General features: G+C 30.7%; 4 protein-coding genes across 5 annotated transcripts; 2 read left to right on the forward strand and 2 right to left on the reverse strand.

The window, feature by feature from the left end:
• The first annotated feature begins 806 nt into the window (after positions 1 to 806).
• LOC115697524 (probable polyol transporter 4) lies at positions 807 to 3,173 on the forward strand. The gene is made up of 2 exons (XM_030624569.2): positions 807 to 1,226; positions 1,495 to 3,173. The coding sequence occupies exons 1-2, from the start codon at positions 1,016 to 1,018 to the stop codon at positions 2,856 to 2,858; spliced, it is 1,575 nt and encodes a 524-aa protein (XP_030480429.2). The 5' UTR covers positions 807 to 1,015; the 3' UTR covers positions 2,859 to 3,173.
• Positions 3,174 to 5,679: 2,506 nt separating this feature from the next.
• Positions 5,680 to 9,345, forward strand: LOC115697450 (S-adenosyl-L-methionine-dependent tRNA 4-demethylwyosine synthase). Its single transcript, XM_030624461.2, has 4 exons — positions 5,680 to 6,677; positions 7,665 to 8,647; positions 9,005 to 9,060; positions 9,171 to 9,345. The coding sequence occupies exons 1-3, from the start codon at positions 5,731 to 5,733 to the stop codon at positions 9,007 to 9,009; spliced, it is 1,935 nt and encodes a 644-aa protein (XP_030480321.1). The 5' UTR covers positions 5,680 to 5,730; the 3' UTR covers positions 9,010 to 9,060; positions 9,171 to 9,345.
• Positions 9,346 to 14,192: 4,847 nt separating this feature from the next.
• LOC115697143 (uncharacterized protein At4g19900) lies at positions 14,193 to 16,182 on the reverse strand. The gene has a single exon (XM_030624056.2). It carries the CDS (start codon positions 15,798 to 15,800, stop codon positions 14,388 to 14,390), a length of 1,413 nt encoding a protein of 470 aa, XP_030479916.2. The 5' UTR covers positions 15,801 to 16,182; the 3' UTR covers positions 14,193 to 14,387.
• A 4,692-nt stretch (positions 16,183 to 20,874) lies between these two features.
• On the reverse strand, positions 20,875 to 24,854 carry LOC115697079 (protein RTF1 homolog). Of its 2 annotated transcripts, none has more exons than XM_030623989.2 (2): positions 24,477 to 24,854; positions 20,875 to 23,147 (listed from the first exon to the last, which is right to left on the reverse strand). In XM_030623989.2, the coding sequence occupies exon 2, from the start codon at positions 23,114 to 23,116 to the stop codon at positions 21,101 to 21,103; it is 2,016 nt and encodes a 671-aa protein (XP_030479849.2). In that variant the 5' UTR covers positions 23,117 to 23,147; positions 24,477 to 24,854; the 3' UTR covers positions 20,875 to 21,100. The 2 variants fall into 2 exon arrangements, with proteins under 2 accessions (XP_030479849.2, XP_060975096.1); XM_061119113.1 differs by having other exon boundaries at positions 20,875 to 23,143; positions 24,477 to 24,801.
• Positions 24,855 to 25,127: the final 273 nt, after the last annotated feature.

The following is a 25,127-nucleotide window of genomic DNA, read 5'->3' on the forward strand; positions in this document are numbered from 1 at the left end:
GAAATGAAGCGGTTCACAACAATAGCCCCCCTCATGTTTTAAAATGTATTGACATTATTTGTTCTTCTTTTGCAGAGCTACACACTACTCTTTTGCCTTCTCCTTCGCCGGTGAGGAGGGACAGCTGGAATCCACCACCTCTGGAGTGGATCAAATTTAACTGTGATGTTCGAGTGGGTTTAGAGAGTATGTGTATAGCTGCGGTTGGTAGGAACCATCTGGGAAGGGTGATGAGTATTTACACATCCCGGCTGGACTACTCTGATGCTCTTTGTGGAGAAGCTGCGGCTTGCTGCTTGGCGGTGTCTGTTGCATTGGATCTTCAGCAAAAGTATATTATAGTGGAGAGTGACTCGAAGCTAGTGATCGATGCCCTTAATGGGAAGGCTTCCCATTGGGCTCTAGAGAACTATGTCTCCTTTTGCACTAAGTCTTCTCCTTCTTTTATTTGTTGTAATTTTTCGAACATTAGTAGATCCTGTAATTTTATGGCCCATAATGTGGCTTTTTGGGCTTTTACCAACAACATGTACGGATCTATTCCGATTAACTCTGTCCCGGAGAACATTTTATGTAATGACCGAGAGGTCTAATATCTTCTTTATATATATAAATACGCCTTTTCTCAAAAAAAAAAAAAAATTTAGAGACAAAAATACTAATGAGTTAAAAATGAATGAATCTTATATCCAATAAGATTTTTTTTTTTTTGAAATGGTTATATCCAATAAGATTTGAACATAGAAAATATAGTAAAAATTAAGAAAAGAATTTAAGGTGGAATTTTCCCACCAAACACGGAAAAAGAAATTAATAATAACATTAGAAATGTCTTAAACTTAACATAAAGATTAGATTTTTATTTATTCTGCACCTTCTTCTCTCTTCTCACCCACCATTTTTGTTACCCTTTTTGGTGTTTCAGATCTGAGAAAAACAAAACCCCCCAAAAAAAATTCATGTCTTTCTAGAGAGAGATAGAGAAAGAGAGAGAGAGAGAGAGAGAGAAGGGAAAATGGTATTGGGGAATGGTGGTGAGAATGGAAATGGGAATGGTGAGTCTGTTTCAGAATTCCAATTGGGTAAAAAAAACAGATACAAAAGAATGGAATCTGATCCCTTAGAGGAAGAAGAAGAAGAAGAAGAACTACAACGTCATCATACCAAGAAATTTGTGGTTGCTTGTGCCATTTTTGCTTCTCTCAATTCTGTTCTCCTTGGATATGGTAATTGGGTTGATCTTAAATTTAATATTATGTTAATGGGTTTTATTATTTTATTATACTTTTTCAATTGAAGTATTAAAAAACCTTTTTTTGGCTTGATCTGTTAATGGGTTTATTTTATTATTTCCATTGAAGCATTAAAAAACCTTTCTTTATGTATTTGGCAGTCAAAATTGATAATGCTACATTTTGACATAGATCTTCAAATTATGTAGAAAAAAGCAAAATTGAGAGTTTTTTTTGTTGTTTATGTTTTCATGTTTATCAGATGTGGGTGTTATGAGTGGTGCAATTATATTTATACAAGAAGATCTTAAGATATCAGAAGTACAAGTAGAGGTGTTAGTTGGGATTTTGAGCATAATTTCCCTATTGGGTAGTTTAGCAGGTGGGAAAACATCTGATGCAATTGGTAGAAAATGGACAATTGGATTAGCTGCCATTGTTTTCCAATCTGGTGCTGGAATAATGGCTCTTTCACCTTCATTCGCGGTTTTAATGGTAGGGCGTTTATTAGCCGGGATTGGGATAGGTTTTGGTGTCATGATTGCTCCTGTTTACATTGCTGAGATTGCACCAGCAGTTGCTAGAGGCTCACTCACTTCATTCCCCGAAATCTTTGTGAATTTCGGTATACTTTTAGGTTATGTATCGAATTATGCTTTTTCGGGTCTTCCAGCTCATATAAATTGGAGGATTATGCTTGGTGTAGGGATTCTTCCTTCAATTTTCATTGGTTTTGCTCTGTTTGTTATCCCTGAATCTCCAAGGTGGTTAGTGGTACAGAATAGGATCGATGAAGCAAGATTGGTGTTGTGTAAAACCAATGGAAGTGATATTGAAGTTGAAGAGAGATTGAAAGAGATTCAATTAGCTGCTGGGAGTGTCAATGCTGAGAAGTATGAGGTGAAATCTGTGTGGAAAGAGATTTTGAAACCGTCTCCCTCGGTTAGAAGAATGCTTATAACCGGCTGTGGAATCCAATGCTTTCAACAAATCACGGGCATTGATGCAACGGTTTATTATAGCCCGACGATTTTCAAAGAGGCTGGGATTAAAGGCAACACTCAACTTTTGGCTGCAACTGTTGCTGTTGGTTTCACTAAGACTTTGTTCATTTTAGTAGCTATCATTCTTATTGACAAATTAGGGCGAAAACCGTTGCTTTACATAAGCACGATCGGTATGACTACTTGTTTGTTTTGTCTAAGCCTTACTTTAGCTTTCTTTGGAAATGGTAAATTAGGCATCATATTGGCAATTCTTGCTGTTTGTGGGAATGTAGCATTTTTCTCAGTAGGAATTGGTCCAATTTGTTGGGTTGTTTCGTCCGAGATTTTCCCTTTAAGGCTTCGAGCGCAGGCATCAGCGCTAGGAGCAGTCGGTAGTAGGGTTAGTAGTGGTGTGATCGCCATGTCATTCTTATCGGTCTCACGAGCAATCACGGTTGCAGGAACTTTCTTTGTTTTCTTTGTGATTTCAGCTATTTCGGTTGCTTTTGTTTATAATTGTATCCCCGAAACGAAAGGGAAGTCTTTGGAAGAAATCGAAATGTTGTTTCAAGACGAAACAGAACGAGTTGAAGTGGAAATGGAAGACGCTGCACGCCTAGTACAAAATGAACCGAAATGAAGAAGAGAAAACTAGTTCAAGCAAGCAAAAGGAGAGTTATGGGCAATTATACTTATTTTTTAGTCTTAGAAAAATCAAAATATACCATATTTCATGTCTTTACAAGAAAATCACTTAAAAAAAATGAGCTACAAGAGTAGTAAAATATACTTGATTTGTATGGAGCTTGGTGTGCATATTTTGCTCCTCAATGATTATTATTGTTATTTTTTTTTCAAATGGGATTTCTTCTGATTATTCAGTTCAGATTTCATTAAACACAATAAATTTTTATTATATGCATGTATAAAAACACAAGATGGAACATATTATGTCTCTACTTTCTCTACTCATGCTATAACAATTACATTTACATTTTATTTTTCTTTATATATTTTACCAAGAAAAACATGCCCATAAGCATAAAAAGAGTAAAAGACATCACTAATGATCCAATGTGGAGCTTTATTCATGGAACTGAGTTGCAATGTTTCGTTGCATCGGGATTGGACAGGAGACGTAGGGTTTCGTTGAAGTTTCTTGACATTGTTAGGCGGCAAGAGTCCTAGAAAATGTTGCTCGAGTCTTAGATGATTGTAGCTCAAAAGTTCTTCGAGTACTCGATAAGTATGTAGATGGCAAACCACTCTCATTTTGGCTTGCAATAATCAACGTAAGATAAAGGGCGAGAATCCTAAAAAATGATGTCGAAGTCTTGAAAGGTTTATCGAGTACAAATATGTAAATGGATGATATAAATTTGTTTGAATGTTGAATTTTGGCTAAAAAAATTTGTTGGGACATTAAAACAATGTCTTTTTTTATAATTGACTTTGTTAATATCAAACATTATTCCATTTCCATGTCAATCTTAATGTCCTAAGAAAAGTCCTAAAATGACTTTTGTGGCTAATGTTAAAAGTCTTTCTACCTAAGTTGAACTTCTTTTGGGGGACAAATGATAACAATAAGAAATATTTAAATTTTTTCAATTTCGATCCACATTTAGATAATAAATTTTATTTTTATATTTCATCTTTTCAACTTTAAATTTATTTTTTGTTTTTTTTTTATTTGCGTGTATATCTTTTTTTTCATCAATTTTGTGTAGATTCTCATTTAAAAAAAAAAACGTTACTAAGAAATAATCAAACTTGTGCCTCATTATATAACCTAAGCACATGTTTAGCAAAAAAAATCATGAAGTAACAAAATTAAGGAGAAGAAAAATTAAAATAGTTAAAAAACAGTAATAGACTTTTAAAACTTCCAATTAATACTAATTTAACCATAAGAATAACTAACTTATGTACATATATTTTCAAAAAAAAAAAAAAAAAAAAAAAAAAAAACATATGTACATTTTTTGTTCTATTAGAAGTATCGTTATACTTTAACAATGCACTATAATCTACAACCTTTTAAATAAAAAATATCAATGAAAATTTAACATAATTTGTAAAACTTAAGTGACAAAATCAATATTTTTTTACTAAATTTTGAAATGTATCAAATTATGCCCTCGAATTTTTCAAGTCGTTAAAAATTCTCCTTGAACTATTATTAGACTTAATGATTTTTGTCTAATTCCATTCAAGTTCACTAATGCATCGATTTTTTATATACTAATTAGTCTCATTAAAAGTACGAATCGTGTCTCTTAAACTTTAATATGTATTGATTCTTAAAGTTTCATTCACGTTAAATTAGACATAATTGGTGTCTAGCACTCTCCTTAGTGTTATATCGTCATTAGTATAATTAAGTATCAGGGCTCATATAACTATGTGTCGCTCCAAATTTTTCATAATATATGTGGCAGCTGTTGTATGCGGGAGCTGGCAGGTATATACGCGTCACCCGGAGACGAGTTGAAGGACTTGACAAAACATCTTTGAGAAAGTATAAGTACGATTTGACGGGTTAGCTCCCGGAAGAGACTAAGTCAGTCTTTCTTCATCTCCGAGAGTCCAAACACGGATAGGCTTCTCCAGTCCAGTAAGACTGGAGTTCAATAGTCACTCCGTATTTAATGTAAATGGGAAAAACGTATGGGAATACCTATAAGAAGACGGGTCAAACGTCATAAATCTGACTGCAAACAATTACACGATAATCAAGGGAGCTAGTGATGGCTCCATTATGAAGAATCACATTAATTAAGAAGGGATGAAGGCTAATCTCACATAAAACCTAAGCAGCCTACTATGTAGGTTGTGGATGCCCTATTTTGTACCTTTTGGGAATTTGTGCGTGTCCATAGTAGCACTTAAAGACAAGTTACTCATTTTTTTCTTGGAAGGAAAGATCGCTATAAATACTCCTTACAAAATAACTGAGGCGATCGGAAAAAAACGCAGTAAACATTCTTTGTAAGAAATACTTTCATTGATAATAGAGACTCGTGGACTATGACTTATTAATGTCTGAACCACGTAAAAATTACCTGCATAATTATCCCTAAGCTCTCATTATCACGTTAAATATATAGTTACCGAAAATCTCAATCAACATTATACATAATTAGTGTCTACCATAAACGGTGTTATATATTTTCGAGTAATTATAACTAAATAAATAATATGTACTTTATCTAAACACTAATATATTTTTTTCACAATTTTGACATCGTGACTGTTTGGAAGCCCGAGATACACGCCTGGCTCGTTACCTTGAGGGCAAACCATGTTGTTACATTTTATACTTTTTGATGTTTTAATTTTTTTTAGTATACCTCTTTTTAATTATAATAAAATTTACATAATTTCAAATGTATTCTTAAATAAAAATTCTACCCTAATTAAAAAAAAAAATCCTCCTATAACCTAAAGCTCTCATAAAATGCCTTATATAAGCTTATTTTTAAGAAACCCAAAAATTACTTAACGCCGCCATGTCCCTCACTTCCGCTCCGGCGCGTGTAACTCTACTCGCCGCCCTCTCCGCCACCACATTCTACTTCCTCTACAAATCTCTCCGACTCCGATCACTCCCATACCCTAGAACTCCATCTTCATCTTCTCCAACTCGCAAATCCAACAAGATCATCTTCATTTCCCAAACAGGCACCTCCAAAACCCTAGCTCATCGTCTACTCCGTCTCCTCGCCTCAAACAGCTTCGATTTCGACCTCGTCGACGCCAAGGACTACGAGCCGGAAGATCTTTGTAACGAAACTCTGGTACTGATCATCGCTTCAACTTGGGACGAAGGAAAAGCTCCGACCGATTCGAGATTCTTTACCGATTGGTTAGCTGAGAGTGCAGAAGATTTTAGGGTTGGATCGCTTTTGCTTAAGCAATGTGAGTTCGCTGTGTTTGGAGTTGGGAGTCGAGCTTACGATTCGACTTTTAATGCTGTAGCGAAGGATTTGTCGAAGAGGATGAAGGCATTGGGCGGCAATGAGATATTGCCGGTTTCGGAAGGTGATGTGGATAGCGAAGGAGATGTCGATGAAGTGTTCGATGATTGGTCTCTGAAACTTGTTAGGTTTTTGAAAGGTGATGAGGTTGTTGAAGAAGAAAATGGTGGTTTTGTTAGTGATGATGAGAGTGTTGAAGAAGAAGAAGAAGAGGAATCTGAGATTGTTGATCTTGAGGATATTGCTGGTAAAGGACCTTCAAGGAAAACAGGAGCTCAAAGTAATGGAGTTTCGAATAATTCGAATTCAAATGGGAAGAAGAATATGGTTACTCCAGTGATTAGGGCGAGTTTGGAGAAACAGGGTTACAAGATTATTGGTTCACATAGTGGTGTGAAGATCTGTAGATGGACAAAATCACAGCTTAGAGGAAGAGGTGGTTGTTACAAGCATTCATTCTATGGTATTGAAAGTCATAGGTAAGCACTAATCAATTCTTAGTAGTAAGTTTAAGCTATAATTTGTTGTTAATTTTTGAAATTGCATAGTTATCTTCTTTACTGAAATTATTAAGAACAAACATTTGGCCTCTTAAATTATTATTGTTTTTAAAGAATTTATCTTGAACTATGGAAGCAATTGCATATTTATTCATTTTCAGTTCAAGAGTCTAGGCAAATAGATAATTGCATAGGTAGTACTATAACTATAAATTTAGGACTGTGTATCTCTAATTTTAGGGTTAATGTTTGAATGTTTAAAGTCATTAACTTGATTCTAACTAGTTTAAGTTAGTTAAATATAGGTTCTTTTCATATAATCATAGGTATGGCTTGTTCCCGCTTCAAGCCTCCATTAGACATTCCCTAACAAGAGTGTTTTCGGCGTGTACCTGTCTCATACCTGCAAAGAATCATCATACTTAACTTTTTCTAGGTGATGTGAGATTGCTCAGCTTATTTTCCTTTGTCACAGTTGCTATATCAATATATTATCTCAAAAGAGGAACGAAATGTAATCAAAGGGGAAATTTGCATTTTTTCATAGTTTGAGGGGTATTTTTTATAAAATAATAATTTAGAGAGCAAAATCCTATATAAGTGTGGGGGGTTAAAAATTCTATTTCAATTAATATATATTAATGGTAAGCCATCATTTCAGGTATGTGGAAATATTTCTTTCGGTCTAACGTCCAATTATGAGTCTTTTAGAATCAAAATTAGGTCTTATATCAAAATATCATTAGATAATTTCTCAACTTAGCCAAGATCTAGGGACAGAAAAGATAGATGAGCTTCTTATAAAGAGGACCACCTAAGACTTAGAGTCCCCAGTCAAAAGTCAACTAAATTGTATAATTGGTCCCAAACTTGATGAGTTTAGTATATTGTTTGAGTAGAAATAACATCCCAAGTAGTCCATACATGGAAAATGGGTGAGAAAATTTTAATTTTGTTTTGTTTTAGGTGCATGGAAGCGACACCTAGCTTAGCTTGTGCAAATAAATGTGTGTTTTGCTGGAGACATCATACAAACCCAGTTGGAAAGAGTTGGCAATGGAACATGGATGATCCCTTACAAATTGTGAACTCGGCTATCGAACAACACTTAAAGATGATTAAGCAAATGAAAGGAGTTCCCGGTGTTACACTCGAACGGCTGACTGAAGGTATGTCTCCTAGGCATTGTGCCTTATCGCTTGTCGGTGAACCTATAATGTATCCTGAAATCAACACACTTATCGATGAGTTGCATCGTCGTCGGATTTCAACTTTCTTAGTAACAAATGCTCAGTTCCCCGAAAAGATTAAAGATTTAAAGCCTATTACTCAGTTATATGTTAGTGTTGATGCTGCAACAAAGGATAGTTTGAAGGCAATCGATAGACCCCTCTTCGGGGATTTTTGGGAGAGATTTATTGATTCATTGACAGCTTTGAGGGACAAACATCAAAGAACAGTTTACCGTTTAACCCTTGTGAAAGGATGGAATACAGAGGATATAGATGCATATTTTAACCTCTTTAGCATTGGTAAACCCGATTTTATCGAAATCAAAGGTGTTACATATTGCGGAACATCCTCTACGTCAAAGTTGACAATGGAGAATGTGCCTTGGCATGCTGATGTTAAAGCCTTTTCGGAGGCTTTGGCATTGAAAAGCGGAGGGGATTACGAGGTTGCTTGCGAGCATGTCCACTCGTGCTGTGTCCTCCTTGCGAAAACCGACAAGTTTAAGATTGATGGGCAATGGTACACATGGATAGACTATGAAAAATTCCATGACTTGGTTGCATCTGGAAAACCTTTCGATAGTAAGGATTATATGGCTCTCACACCGTCTTGGGCTGTTTATGGAGCACAGGAAGGCGGGTTTGATCCGATTCAGTTGAGGTACAAGAAGGAACGAAATCATCACAAGAAATCAACCCAATCTACTTCCATACCAGGTTAGAGATTATTGAAACTGAGATGTTAATTATTTTACATTATTTAGTTTCTTTAAATATTCATTTTAGTCTGTATAGAATATAGATTTGCTGAAATTCAATAGAAGTAGATAACATTATTAACTATTATAGTAATTTTAAAAAACATGACTTTGGTTTTCATTTGTATCTTATAATTTTAAAATATTATGTGTTTATATATATAATAATAAAAGTTGAGTATACACAGTTTAACATAAAAATATTACATAAGATATAGTTCAATATAAAATTATACAATATAAAGGTTCATAATATTTATTTGAAGAAAAATTAATTTTTGATATTTGAGTTGATTATTTATTTATTTGATAACAGGGTAATTTCTAGCATCATTACTTATATAGGCCTGAGATTAAACACCACTTCTCCAGGTACGCAGTTGTTCTTATTTATTTGTATATATTTTTTTTTAGAAAAAAAAACATCAATGAATAAATGTTTCTTTAATTTTATATTTATTATTGTATATATATTTATGCAGTAGAAGAAATAGAAGATGAAGAGAAGAAAATTTTGACTTGTTAGGTAAATGAGAATTTACATCATAATCCAGATATTTACTTGGATTTTTTTTGTTTTTTTGAAGGAATATTTGAACATTCTTAATGTATTTTAATTAGTATAATATAATGTAATCGTATTATTCTTCACACTAATTTTTCACTTTTTTTTTTAAACTTATATACTAGTATTTTAATAGTTTAGTCTAAATTGTTTACCAGGTCATCTTTATTTGATTTATTATTACATAATATTATTTTTTAATAAACGACAATTATTAGGGAGAACGACAACAATTAGAAAAAACGACAATGTTCAACGGTGACAGAAATTAGTTGAATGACACAATTAGGCAAAAACGACAATTATTAAAACAAACGACAATGTTCAATAATGGGGACGGAATATTAGTTGATTGATACAATTAGGTAAAAACGACAATGTTAAATAAAGGTGCCAGAAAATTGGTTGAATGACACATTAGGCGAAAACGACAATTATTAGCAAAAGCGACAACTATTAGAAAAACGACAATGTTCAATAAAGGTGATAGAAAATTAGTTGAATGACACATTAGGAGAAAACGACAATTATTAGCAAGAACGACAACTATTACACATAAACGACAACTATTAAATAAAAACGACAATATTCAACAATTAGTAGACAAACGACAATAATCAAAAGAAACGACAATACAAAGTTAGTGGGGCTAAACTTTCACCATATGGTTTTGAATGGAAAAGGAAATTGCATTAAACGATATGATAGAAACATCTTTAAAATTAGGGCAAATAAACAGCTCACTCAATGTACGATCGAGGCTTGAGCAAGAAAGTTTGCCGCTTTATTAGCAGAATGCTTAACAAAATTAAAGAACAAGTTTCTAACTCCAACAACAAAGATTGACACTCATCAATAATCTGACCAAAATAAGACTACATCATCACTTGACTACGAACTGTCTAAACAATCACGAGGCATTACATTTCAATTATATTGCTTGAATTTGCTAGTTGTTCATAATAACATGGCCACGAGCCTTAAGTGATCGATAATCTACAAAACTTGTTGATTCCACTAGTCGTTTACAATAGCTTGGCCGCATGGCTTATGTTAATTGATCGATAGTTTACAAAACTTGTTGATTCTACTGGTTGTCTATCACAATAATATGGCCATGTGGCCCATTTTTTCAATTGAGTAGTGAGTTTTGATCAATTGAAATGCACAACAGCATTAACTACATAACAAATAATTTGTAATAGTTTGGATTATAATATTTAGAAAGAATCTAAAGTTGGAAATTCAGAGACTCGGACCCAACCTCAGACCTGGCCCCTGACTCAACCTAGCTCCGAAGTCAGGGACGAGGTTATGGTAAAGATAATATATTATTACACAACGTATCAATGTAAGTCAATACCAAAAATAGTATTGTATTAATAAATAAATTATAATACAATCTAACACAATAATATATAATACAACACGATGTACCCAAAGCCGGTCCTGAGATTGGATGGGTCTTAGGAGAAAAAAATTATTGGGCCATTTATTTAAACAATATATGATATTTTTGAAAATTATTATAATATATATAATTCTAAATAGAAAAAAAAAATTTGGGCCTTTGAATTGAGTAGGCCCTAAACACGAGCTTAACCTGGTTTAGTCCAAACCCGACCCTAAAACGAACCATGATCATAGGTGGTCATTGGGCGTAGACCATCAATTTCTTGGGGTAAGTTGAAAAATAACACTTTTATTAATCAATTAATCAAATTTACCTCTAATTTTATATTTATTTGAAACATACCTCTTTTTATATGTATTGTACCCAAAATACCCTAACATAAGAGAGTCACATAGAGAGTATCTTGAAGTGACAGAGGCAAAATTAGTACAATGTTTAAAAAAAAAAAGATAAAAATGATAGACTTTAAAAAAGAGGGTAAAAATAAAGGGTAAATACCATTTTGGACCCTGTGTTTTGCAAAAGTTACAGATTGGACCTTGTGTTTTGTTAATTGACAAAATGGACCCTGTATTTTCTAAAATAGTAAAAATAGGACCCTGAGCTTAATTTTTGTCAATTTTTTTTTAATACAACCAACTTGAAGACAATGCTTAATACGAACAGATACAAAAAATGTAAACAGTTTTGTCATAGCACTTTTAGATCGGATTATAGTTAAACTTTATTTTGACAAAAAATCAATTCAGGGTCCTATTTGTACTATTTTAGAAAATACAGGGTCCATTTTGTCATTTAACAAAACACAGGGTCCAATTGGTAACTTTTGTAAAACAGAGGGTCTAAAATAGTATTTACCCAAAAATAAAAGAGGACAACATAAAATAGGTATAGAGTGTAATTTCCTCCAATTTCTTGGTAGATAATGGCCCGAAGTACAAAAGCCCAATAACACATCATTAAGAAACATACACTAATAATCATAGTAATACTAATAATAAAATAAAAATATGAGAGCAGATTATGAGGGATTGGTTTTGGTAGGACATTTAATGAACCCTTCTTAAAAGCTTTGTTTGCTTAAACATTACATAATCAGAAGACAACAATTAGATAAGAATTGATTCAACACTTATTTCAATGTTTGATTTTTGTTGTCTTATAAACATATTAATTATTATAACTCCTTAACTAATCACCACTATTAAGTATTAACATCACATAATATTAATGGTGGTCATCTTCACTAGTCAAAACAAAAAATCATGAAACCCTAGAAAGGGCTACATTATATATTATTTTATTTATTACCCAAAAATATTTTCTTATATATTATAGGAATATTTGTGGTGAAATTTCATTAATATTTATAATTATTACACATACGATTTTAATAAAAAAAAGTAACAACAAAAATACTTTATTTTACGATTTTGTTGCAGTCGTACTATTTTTTGGCCATTAAGTATCAACTCAGAAATACGTGGCGACACATTATTAGACTGTATTAAATAAGCTAAAGAAATATATCATCACATGTTTTTGAGTTGGTACTTAACAGACTTAATTAATACTTAACAACTAAAAAATAGCAGGTACTTTTGCCTCTATTTTTTTATTAAAATTATACGTGTAATAATTATAAATGTTAAAAGAATTTTACTAAAAATATCCTATTATATTATATATAAATAAATGAAGCACATTACATGTTAGCCATGTTACAAAGATTGGAACCAATTAATGCTTAAGCTCTTGATTTACATCACCATCATGCAACAATAATATTATTTTAGGCAATTATATATAAATATAAAAATAAAAATAATCAACATTTTGGATTTTGTCAACCCTATATGTACATGTAGTCCATACCAATTTGTATGTATTTGGTCACAAATTGTATTTGTTTTTATTATTTATAATTTTCTAAACAAATTATTCACATAACAATATATGAGCCCTATAATCAAAAGAAAAATGGTCAACTTGATTTGTAATTTCTATAAAAAAAAAAGTATAATTTTATTAAAGTTATTAATCTAGTATTAATTTACACTATTTTTGTAAGTTGGGACTTTACAAAAGTATAATTTAATTAAAGTTATTAATAAATCAAGGTTAAATTGTACTTTTTCCATATTATAATTTTATAAATTACTAATTTATAATTATTTAATTGCATCTATTTTTTTTTAAGTTGGGACTTTACAAAAGTATAATTTAACTAAAGTTATTAATAAATCAAGGTTATGTTGTACTTTTTCCATATTATAATTTTATAAATAACTAATTTATAATTATTAATTGCATTATTGTTATTGTTAATATGATCCCACTAATTTCAAATAAATAAAACATGAGGTAAGCCATTAAATTAGGTAGAAGGCATCTCTCATACCAACATATTTTTTTTTAAAAAAAAAATTAATAAATAATTATATATCAACATTAAGGAAAGCATGTAAATGCAACAAGCCTCATGCTAATTTGTGTTTCTTAACTACTAAAACAATTCTAGGTATAGATAAGTGACTAAAATTTCTTGATGTCATCCTAAACTTCTCAAAACCAATATATTTTACATGATGATTTAAATCTTCATCATAGATTCATAGTGAGAAATAAAATGAATCAACTAAACTCTTACCACAACCAATTGATTTTTTTTTTCCTTTGGTGGGATATTAGTAATTTGTGTTTTAGATTCATGAAGTTCAAATAAGTAAATAATAAGAAGTTAAGAATTTGAAATATTAGGGTTTATAAGATTTCTCCACTTCAAACAAGTTGCAATAAAAAAAAATTGAAGTTGACAATGTTGCTTAATACCAACAATTGATTCCAATTATAGAAATTAAGGAGTATGTCACTAAAGGATTAAGAACTCACACATTACTTTAGTAACGATCCAATTATTAAATATCACTGAAGATTGAAGTCGACACATTCTTCTGATAACGATTTAATAACAAACGTCAAAGTTACTCTAATAAATTTTATCTAAAATATTTAAAGGATTAAGAACATCATTAAAGTTTGACACATTACTTTCACTTTTTCACACATTCCATATGTTCCCATTGTTATTTCCTTAGATTGTTTTAATGTAATGAAACTTAGTCCTTTATTATTATTATTTTCATAGAATCAAATTGCTTTAGCCATTGAGATCTATAATAGTGATCCCAAGATATGAATTAACATATAAAACTAAACAACTTCATATATGTTATATTCTTCATCTTCTCCTTTTTTTCCTTTTCATTATAAGCTTATAAAGACTATATATACATATGCTTTTCAAGATCTTTTGGGAAAGAAAGAAGAAAAAGGGGAAAAGGGGTTGGCTATTGAAATCTATACAAGTGATTAAATTATGAATTAAACAATAAACTAAACATGAACAACCTCCTATACATATTCTTCTTCTTCTTTTCATTATTATAAGCTTAACTATAATTATGGAATATTTTACAACATGCATTTAATAAAGATCTTTACAAGAAAAATAAAGACAAAAGATGAAAAGGGTTTGGCTATTGAATTAATCTATAAAACATCAAAACTTTAAACAATCTCTTACATTTCTTCTCTCTTTCTCTCTCTCTCTATATATATATAGTATAAAGACAATTTACACCTTTTTCAAAAGTCTTATTCTTTATATGACCCCATTTATAGCTAAACAAAAAAAAATTCACTCACTCACTCATAAAATTAGAGAGAAGAGATTAACAAAGAATTACATGAGAAAACACAACTATCTTTCATAATATAATCAATAATACTTCCCTTTTCAATCTTCAACTTCTTACTTTGTCTATTCCACAAATGAACCACAAAACTCTTTGTCCTTATATGCTTCAACTTTCCCAAAACCCATTTGTATTGAAACTCATCATTTGGACTTGAAAACAAGCTTTCAATTCTACTCCAATCAACCGGATAAAATGCAGGTGGACCCAAAATACTAAAATTGAATCTCTTCTTATCTTCACCATTTTTAAAAACACTACTACTATATAATACTCTTGAAACAACTCTTGAAACTAAGTAAGGACCATTATGACCCCATTTACTACCATCAAATGTTGAAGCAAATTCCTTAATAAATTCCAACACTAAAGGATGACCTTTATCAAAAACCAAAACTGCATTATTCAATCTACTCCATTGACCCGTTTCCAAATCAATAGTTTGAGCTCCAATAACATTTTTCAACTTAGAAAAACTCTTCACAAAAATCATATCCGTATCTATATAAACACCACCATATTTATAAAGAAGAGCTAATCTAAGCAAATTAGAGAGATTTTGACCCAAAGGAATCTCACCCGGATTCACTTTACCCATTTTCAACAAACTAAACCAATTTTCAGCTGGAGTGTTTTTGAAAACGTAATCATAATCAGGTGAAACAGCAAGTACACTAAGACCCATTTTTAAAAACGGTTTAAGTACTCTATTCAAACCCTCATTCGAATCCATAGTTTTCGAAACTATAACCAAACAAGAATTGGGATGAAACTTGAAAAGGCTTTCAATAGCAAAAGATTCCCTCTCACCAAATGATTTCAATGAAGATATCCACGTCATGAAAAAACGTGGCTTTGAACAATTTTTAGAATCGAAAAACTCCTTAACCGTTTTTGAAAACGGCTCTTTATTACCACTACTAATTACACTACTCGATAAAGATCGAATCTTTCGTTTCATCTTCTTCAATCTTCTGGTTTTTTTGTTTGAAACTTCGATTTTGGGCAAAAGGGTATTTGTTTTTATGAACAAAGGAGCATTTTCTTCTCTAACAACATAAGAAGAAGAAGAAAGCTTGGTCACCGGCGGCCATTGATCTCCGGCGAGATTTTGGCGGGAGAAATTGGAGGGAAGAATGAGATGATGATTATGATGAGATTTAGGAAAAGGGGTTTTTGATAAGAAAGGGATATGAATAGTGAAGATAGAGAAGCCATTGTAGGCTAGAAGAATGAGAAGGAGAAGAGCTAGAAGAGAGGTTGGAAGAGAGAGGAGAAAGCTAAAGATTGAATTTTTGAATGTTTGTAATTGGTTTAGTGTTTTTTGGATTGGTTTTGGGATTTTGGTTTGATGAGTTTTTGAATTGTCTAACATTGTTGGTTTGGGGGAAAAAGATTTGATCTTTGGTTGGTTTGGGGTTGTTGGTTTCTATGGTGAGTTGATGAGAGTTGGAGATGATGAAGAAAGCATTTTTATTTGTAATGGTGGCAAATATATGTGTATGTATATATATGTGTATGGTTTTGGAGAAAAATGAAAATGATGAGTGTTTTGAGTTGTAATTGAAGAGAAAAGTTCAAGCTTTTGTTTCTTTAATTGGGGTTCTTTAATAGTTTGAGATTGAGAATTAAATGTGTGTGTATATAGTATTGGATTGTGTGAGGTTAGCTCATTCTACTAATTAAAGAAATATATATGAAAATATTATTTTTGTTTTGTGATGGAAGAGAAAATATTATTTTGGGAGGAATTGCTAGTGCTCAACTATTACAAGGTATAAACCACTTGGGGTTAGCTCAAGTGGCCATAGGTGGGTGTGTGAGTGTTGGAGGTCCTGGGTTCGAGTCCCAGGTAAAACATGATGTAATATATAAACGCTTGAATCAAAAAAAAAAAAAACTATTACAAGGTATAATTAAGTATTTTCAGGTAATTTAATTTAATAATTAAATAAAATATATACTTAGGAGAATTGTTATTGGACATTAGTAGTGTCCAATACTTTTTAGATGACACTATATAATTGGTTAGTAATATTCTCTAAAAGTTATTACATTAAATTATATAAGATTCAATACTTAATTACACCAATAGTGACATAACACTTACGAGGGTGCTAGGCACCAGTATTGTCTTTTAGTATTTCCCTATACCTATGTGGCAAGTCATTTTTAATAAGTGAAACTCATCTTAAATAAAGATGATTAGTTAAAATTATATGCCGGATAAATGTGTGTAAATTGTGTGTGAAGATATCATTACTCCTATTATAAAATATAGTTAGCTAATTACAAGTTGTTACCTCTAAGTAGTCCTAGGCACTATTGTTGCCTTACATTAATATTTTTTTTAGTATTTCTTACACTAAAAGACACCAGTAGTGCTAATCATTGATTAGTATAATTAAATATCATGTCTCATAAAATTTAATTTAATAATTATTATAAAATATCACTACTCAATTATAATATATCTTATATCAATCCTTTTAAATTTAATATTAAGTCTAACAACAATGTTATATTTTACTATGTGTTATGAAATAGCAAAGACATGAAATAGCATTACTTTAAGTTTTTTTTTCTAAAAAAAATAAGTGATAATATTTTTTCTTTAAAATGCAGTTCATTGACACTCTTATGTTATTACTTTAATATTTTTGTCTTGTTTTCTTAGATGAATTATTTTTAATTGGTTTAAAAACTTAGGATTAAAACAATTTATTTCCAATAATCAAGTTCATTATTTTTTGTTTTTATGCTTGTTGATTTTCATTAAGAAAAGATCAACCTAAGATGATGGCATTTATATTGAAAAAAAAATTCTAATTTAATAAATCAAATAACAAATAAAAACAAAAACCCTTAAACTCAACCATTCAAAAAAAAAAAAATATATCCTATTGTTATACTTATTTAAAATATCGTATAAAATTTCTTATCTATTTAAATTCAAAAGTGTGCAATGATACTCTTTCCCTATATATTTTGAGTATGATCTTTTATTATAATATTTCATAAAAAATAATTAATAATGACTCATATATAGGTAATATATACTAGTATAATTAATACAAACTCATATATACGAGCTACAACAAGTTATGTAAACCTTTTTGGTCCAATTTATAAAACTAATTCTTTAATAATTTTTACAAGTTATTGACTAATTAGCTAATTTTGAAAAATTCATCCTCATACTAGTTATTTATTTCGGCATTCAAAAAAATTAGTGAATTAGCGTGTATTATGTTGTAGTTATTCAATTAAGATATCAAATTTTTTAAAATTTTACAGAATATTTTTCATAATTACAACTTATACAATTATTAAAGAAAATTGAGCAAAATTATGTTTTTCATACCGAAACAAATAAAAATACACTGTAAAAACGCCCTATAATTTTAGTGTATATAATTGATATTTTATGGAAGTAATTATAAGTATTTGTAGTTTAGATAAAATATGTTAATTACGTTAAGTAAATATTATATCAATTCAATATATAATTATATATAAAAATATATAAATAAATTTATAACACATGAGTGGACTCAAGTCTATCATATTCTAATTAATCACACGATATATTCCATCATCTTATATTATTCTTATATAGATTATTAAGAAAATCACATAATATATATAAATAGTATATTACACATTATAAATAGTTAATCTATATATATATATATATTTTTTTTTTATATATATAAATAACAAATACATATATGGAATAATGCTTATGCGTGTTAGTTTTATATAAATATATATTTATATATAATTATTGAACAAATCAATGTAATAACGTGGACAAAGCTCCATAAGTTATGGTTAAAAATTAATTGTTTTTTTTTTAATAATAAAATTATTAATTAATATTATTGGAATACTACCAATTAATATTAATTAATTGTTGCATCGATATACAAATGGATTGGCTTCAAAATCAATTCCATTGACTTGTTAAGATTAACAACAATTAATAAATTAATTAATATAGTTTGTTTAATATAAAAAGAAAGGTTTTATTTAAAGAATATTGCTATATATATATTAATATATATATTTAATTAGTTAATAATGGGAAGTGAGTGAGTGTCGTGCTAATTACGTGCAAGAGTGGTTATATTATTATTATAATTAATTACACATTAAACAACTCAAAAAAAAGTAATTAATTAGACATAATAAAATGTAAAATAAAGTTGTCTTTTTCAATGTTTAAAATTTAAATATTATCTTTTTTTGTTGTGTTTCTTTTTTCGGTCGTGTTGCTCTTCTATTGTAATCAGCGTGTGAGATTTGTGTAGTTTTATTTTCGTAAGACTAATTTATTTATAGGATAATTACATTAAAGAACTATTTTTTATAATTTTTTTTTTTACAATTTTACGTTTAATTTTTTTTTATAGTATTTTATAAAAATAAAAAAAAAAATTACATAAAAGTAATAGAAAAATAACATTAAAACAACAACAAAAAATAACATAAAAATAACAAATAATCAATAACAAATCAATAAGACTATAACATAAAAATACATTAAAAGATCTTATTTTCTATAAATAAAATTATAAAATCATGAAAATATTTATAGGTTTATGATTAAAATCCTAAAGTCGGTGGCTACAAGAAACGAGATTGTTAAGTTAGTTAGAAATAACTAACTTAAACTAACTTAACCAATTCCTCTTTGAACGAAGTCTCTATGTTAGCTTAAGTATCAGAGCTTCCGGAAACATATATGAGCTTTTAGACTTAGGGACCAAGGATACTCGCATATGACACTTTCAGATAGGATATGGTCTGCTGGAGTTGACTATCCGAATCTACCATCCCAAGAGTGACAACTAACCAGTTAGAACTCATTTCCAGGGAAGGGCTAGCTATTCTGAAAATTGAACACGAAGTGGACATGATAGTCATCCGAGAACACCCTTCTGGATTCGACTGTCATTCCACATAACTCCTTCCAGGACTGGCAACCGTGAGTGAACAACTTTCTAAAAATAACGTTTGCAGTACTTTTTTATTTAGATGAACTTATACCACAGAAAATTTTGTAAAATGTTATAAAAAAAAAATAAATTAAGAGGGGCAAATATAGATTTTCAAATTTTCTAAAAAGAAATACAGAAAAATAGAAATACAGTAGCTTGGTAATTCAATAATTTAACTTAAAATATATCTAAATGTACAAGTAGCAAATAAATTTTTAAGAGGGAAAATAAAATAAACACAAAGGGCAAAATATATTCTTAAAAAAATGAATTGTAAGAGGAACTTTATGAGCATGTGAATAAAAGATGCTCCTATTTTTATTTTTATTTTTCTATAAATAATAAAAATTATATAATGTACATCTTAAATAAGATTCTCTGCATGACTTTTTAATTTATAATAATATGTCATGTGGCTCATGATTTGAGCAAAATATAAATAAAAATAACAACAATTTAGTTACTAAGTTTTTTTGGGGGGTAATCATTTAAGTTACATTTTAATACTTTTTTTAAGGATAATTTAATATTGTTTAAGAGTAAATATTACCCAAAAGGGAGAAAAAAAATCAAGAATCATTTATACAAAAGTTTCTTTTTGGGAAATATTCATATCTTTGTAGCTATTTTATGTTTTATTAAAAAACATTCCAATTTTGATTGCTATTTAGTCATTTGACAAGTTTGCATTTTTGTTAACTTTTAAAGAACAAATTGCAAAAATACCAAGGGGGCAAAACCGAATTAAAAAAGTTTGTAGAGCGCTAAACCGAGCAAGTCTCACAATCCAAGTGAGTACTGCGGGATTGGTCGGTAGCCTATAGAATCTACTGCAACCGACTAATCCCGCAACCTCTCTTGACAGCATTTATTATAAAGAAAAATTTACATAAATTTCTATATTTGGTAAAAAAAAAATTACACTTTCACGTTCATATATATTTTTACAGTATTTTATAAAATAATAAAAAAAATTACATAAAGATAATAAAAAATCAACAACAAAATAATAAAAAAATAACATAAAAATAACATGAAAACATCAAAAGATTAAATAAATTTTTAATAAATAAAATCTTAAAAACCGTAAAAACTATTTAAAATTCCGTAATCCATACCATATTTATATAATTCTTTTTTTTGTATATTCTAAAATAATCACTCATATAAAGGCTAAACAAATAAATAAAGAAATATATAATAAAGAAAAGAAAAAACAAACTAGCCAAAAATATCTTCTTTGTTTTTCCATGAACATAAGAAATTATAGTTAATGGTTCATACTTCATACATACTAATATTTACTGTTAATTTTGCTCCTTACAACATCTGAGATTTTGAGTTTCTTTTCAATTTTTCTTCCTTAAAACATCGTCACGAACTGAGTTGTATAAAAATAAACACATAGCTCGTGTTGCTGCTTTTGTCCTTCTCGGGACTTAAAACTACAACAAAGGACTTTCTTTTTTTTATTATTGTGAAAAACATAACACCATGACTATCAATCATCATCATCATCATCATCATCATCACAATGCAGCTCCAAGATTTGTTATTACAATTACAATAATGTATGAAAAGAGACTAAAAAGATCATCAAATAAACAAGGAAGAGTTGCATAACAGGCTCACCGATCGATTTGCAGCATTCGTTTTCACTCCCTTTTCGGTTTTAAAGAAGCCCTCTTCTTCTCTTGTAATCACTAACAGTCAAAGTCAGCACATGTCTCCGTCCATCATTTTCGGGGACTTGACAACCGACTGTTGATTCTATTCTCTGCTTTCTTGCCATGAATCCTGCCTGAGCTCCTTGTGGTCCACCGAATTTATGAAGCATAGCTAGTGAGATTGGCAACTCGAAGTTGTGCAGCACGTTCGTCACTGTCCCTTGATCCACAGGGGCGAGCGTGTCAACCAACTTGCCAGCATCTGCTGCAGCTTCCAAGGCTGCTGCAGTAGCTTCCAACCCGAAATCTGTTGGTAAAACTGCACCACCTCGACCATTACTTGCTGCAACTTTAGGTACTGTTTTATTAACAGGAATCGCTTCAGTTTCTTCCCCTTTCGCCTCACCAGGAGTGGAAACATAATAATTTCTCGACCTTGTCCATCTTCTCGAAAAGGGATCATAACCAGCTTCACCAGCTTTCAAAGATTGGTTAATAGGTTTGAGTTCAGATGCATTCTTGAAATTCTCAACTCTGTTCTTTCTATTCATTTCGGCTAGTCTAATAGCCTTAGCATCACTCTCTTTTACTTTCCGAGATGCTTCTAATTCCACCAATCTTGTCTTGATCCTCTCCACCTCTATGTCATCACTCTTGCTTTGTGCAACTTCTAACTCCCTTCTCAACCGATCTTTCTCGAGTGCAACGTTCAATGGTCGCGACGAGGCTGATTTTTTCTCTTGTAACATTTGCTTCACAGTAGCTGCTGAGTACACAAAAGAATTGATCTTTTTAATAGCTTCCTTTTTTTCCAACAAATCTTGTTTAGTTGGCATTCGACCGCCACTCCTCTCAACTTCCCTAACCCATTGCTTAAATTCTTCCTCGATCGGAGCAGAGTCAGAAACCATCGCCATCTGCCACCTGGCTGCAGAGTTTTCATTCCCCCAAACACAATTCAGATACTTATGAGTGTTTTTATTCTCTAGTTTGTACTGTCTATCGGGATCGGTTGCATCAACATTCCTAACCATACAAAGTCTGTAAATTGGCCCGGTTTTTGACCTACCAATACCAACCCGAACAAAGCAACCTACGATCAATTCCTCGAAAAATGGCTCCATAAACCACTTTCCAAGTTTTGATCTCCGAATTGTGATATCCTTAACATCTTCGAATGTTACCCCGTCTGATCCCCTCTCATCATCACTGTCCATTCCACCATCACCTGTAGAGCCTTCATCATCGCTTCGAGATTGGCGATCACTGTCACTCTGACTTGAGCTACTCAAACTTGTTGTTGATGTGAAAGATTTCCTCTTGTTGTTCAAGAAATTCTTATTTCCCGAGCTTCCTCTCGACGATGTATCCCTATCCCTAAGTTTACGGTGAGCCTCAGGGTCTTGTTGCTTCAAGCGTTTTGCTCGTAACTCATTCAAAGCATCATCTTTTGCAGCTGCCCTGTCAGCAGATCTAGCTGATGAGCGAATTCGAGACGATGATAAAGGAGCAGTCTCCTTCCTAGATTGCGGGATCTTCCCTTTGTTATCCCATTTCGGTCTCAATTTCTCCTTTAAATTCTTATCCTCTTTCTTAGATGCTCTATCTAACAAAATCATTTCTCTTTGAAGTTCAGTCATCTCAGCAAGCTTTCTCCTATCATCATCATCCTTATAAAGATCACTACCAACATCAGATTCATCACTGTCACCTTCGCGATCAGAACCACCACGATCATCATCATCTTCCCCTTCTCCCTCGCTACCTTGATCATCATCCATTTCTGAAGGGTCCAACCTCTTCTTTAAAGGAACTTGAGCCCCAGAAGGCTTTCTACTTGCATAACCGCCACCACGATCATCATCCGAATCATCATCATCCCTAGAGTCACTTCCCCCATCAGAATATGAATCCTCACGCCGTCTTCTAGACTGAGGAGGATGCTGATGCGAGTGTCGGTTTCTCCCTCCTGAATTCGTTCTTCCTGCTGCCTCCAACAACAAGTTTTCTAGGTCTGCCATTACCCTTCTGCCCAAGCTTTTCACTCACTACCTAATAAACACAACAAATTGTTAAAAACCCAACTCAAAAACTGAACAAGAAACCAAATTAAAATTACAAATTCGACACACATATTGTTAAAGTTCTAATCTTTAACATCACAAATTCTAATGCCTATGATTTTTTTTAATGAATTTGTCTATTAAAAAGGTGCATCTTTATGATTCTCGGTTGCATTTCCACCCAAATTTATGATTTTTTCAATGAATTTTTCATATACAAACAAAAAAAAAATAATAATAACCCAACTCAAAACTGAACAAGAAACCAAATCAAAATTACAAATTCAACACACATATCATTAAAGTTCTAATCTTTAACACCACAAGGAATTTAAACCTTAATTTCTTATTATTTTGAAGAAGAAGAAAGAAATACTCCACCCAAATTTATTATTTTTATCAATGAATTTTTCACAGCTACAAAAAATAATAATAACCCAACTCAAAACTGAACAAGAAACCAAATCTAAATTACAAATTTCAACACACATATTATTAAAGTTCTAATCTTTAACATCACAAATTCTAATGCCTTTCATCTCAAGGAATTTAAACCTTTATCTCTTATTATTTTGAAGAAGAAGATAGAATTACTCCACCCAAATTTATGACATTTTTCAATGAATTTTTCATAGCTACAAAAAATAATAATAACCCAACTCAAAATTATAACACATATATAATTAAAGTTCAATTCTTTAACACCACAAATTCTAATGCCTTTCATCTAAAGGAGTATAAACATGATTTTTTCCATTATTTTGAAGAAAAAAAAGAGCAAGATAGAATTTCTCAACCCAACTTCATACCATTTTTTTTCAATGAATTTTTCATACAAAAATATAAAATAAAAAAAAATAACCCAACTCAAAATTGAACAAGTAATCAAATCCAAATCACATATTATCAAAGTTCTATTCTTTAACATCATAAATTCTAATACCTTTCATCTCAAGGAATTTAAACCTTAATTTCTTATTATTTATGAGCTAAAAAAAAAAAGAAAAAACTTACATTTTCAACTTCTTAACCAAAGAAAATCATAATATTAATATATATAAAATCCCACCAAAGAAATCCCAATTTATATATAATACCAAAAATTACAAAAGATAATTCTAAATCTAAATCACAGCGCAGATCTGATTAAATACATGGAAAAAAAAGACATGAATTTCCCAGAAAAATTATATAATAATTACATTAAATATTCCAAACATATTTTTTTTTCTCTTGAAATTAAATAATTGGGTAATTAACACCAACAAAAAAAAAAATATAAGATCGGATTTGAATTTGAAAATCAGATTAAGCTTACTGGAAATCTCTTCGATGGGGCTGACTGGCGGTAATCGGAGATGAGAAATCGGCTTACGTTGTTCTCAGGTAATGATGATTTAGTATTTTAGGGTTTAGAAAAAAAAAATTAAAATTAAAAATCGAAACTTTAGCTTTGAAAGTGAGAAATGAGATTGGTTTCTGAAAATAAATAATGAATTTGAGTGAAGAAGTGAAAGAAACCAGATTGAAATTCGTCAAAATATCTCCTAGAGAGAGAGAGAGAGAGAGAGAGAAGAGAGTAGCAGAAGAACACTCACTCCATTGGAGACACTTTTTTGATATATTTGGGTTTATTTGATTGGGCACAAAGAACAAAAATTTTCACATTGTTTTGATAAATCCAAATTTAATTTGGATTTTTTTTTCATTAATATATTTAAATAAGATTTGTTTGGAGATATAATTAGGAAAAAAATTATTATTGTTAAATTATTTTTAGGAAAAAAGTTTAATTTTTCAAGCTATTTTTTTTTTTTTGTTGTGTAACACTTCTCGTAAATTATAGAATTAGTTCGAAAGAAAGTTCGGTATTTAGTTATTGAGAATCGAAGTGTATTTTGATGGGAACTACATTTTTGAGTCACGTGGTAAGAATTTTTCAGTCTTCTCGACTAATCTTGTGGTGCCA

Source organism: Cannabis sativa, chromosome 7 (assembly GCF_029168945.1).
Source record: "Cannabis sativa cultivar Pink pepper isolate KNU-18-1 chromosome 7, ASM2916894v1, whole genome shotgun sequence".
Classification (NCBI taxonomy): Eukaryota; Viridiplantae; Streptophyta; class Magnoliopsida; order Rosales; family Cannabaceae; genus Cannabis; species Cannabis sativa.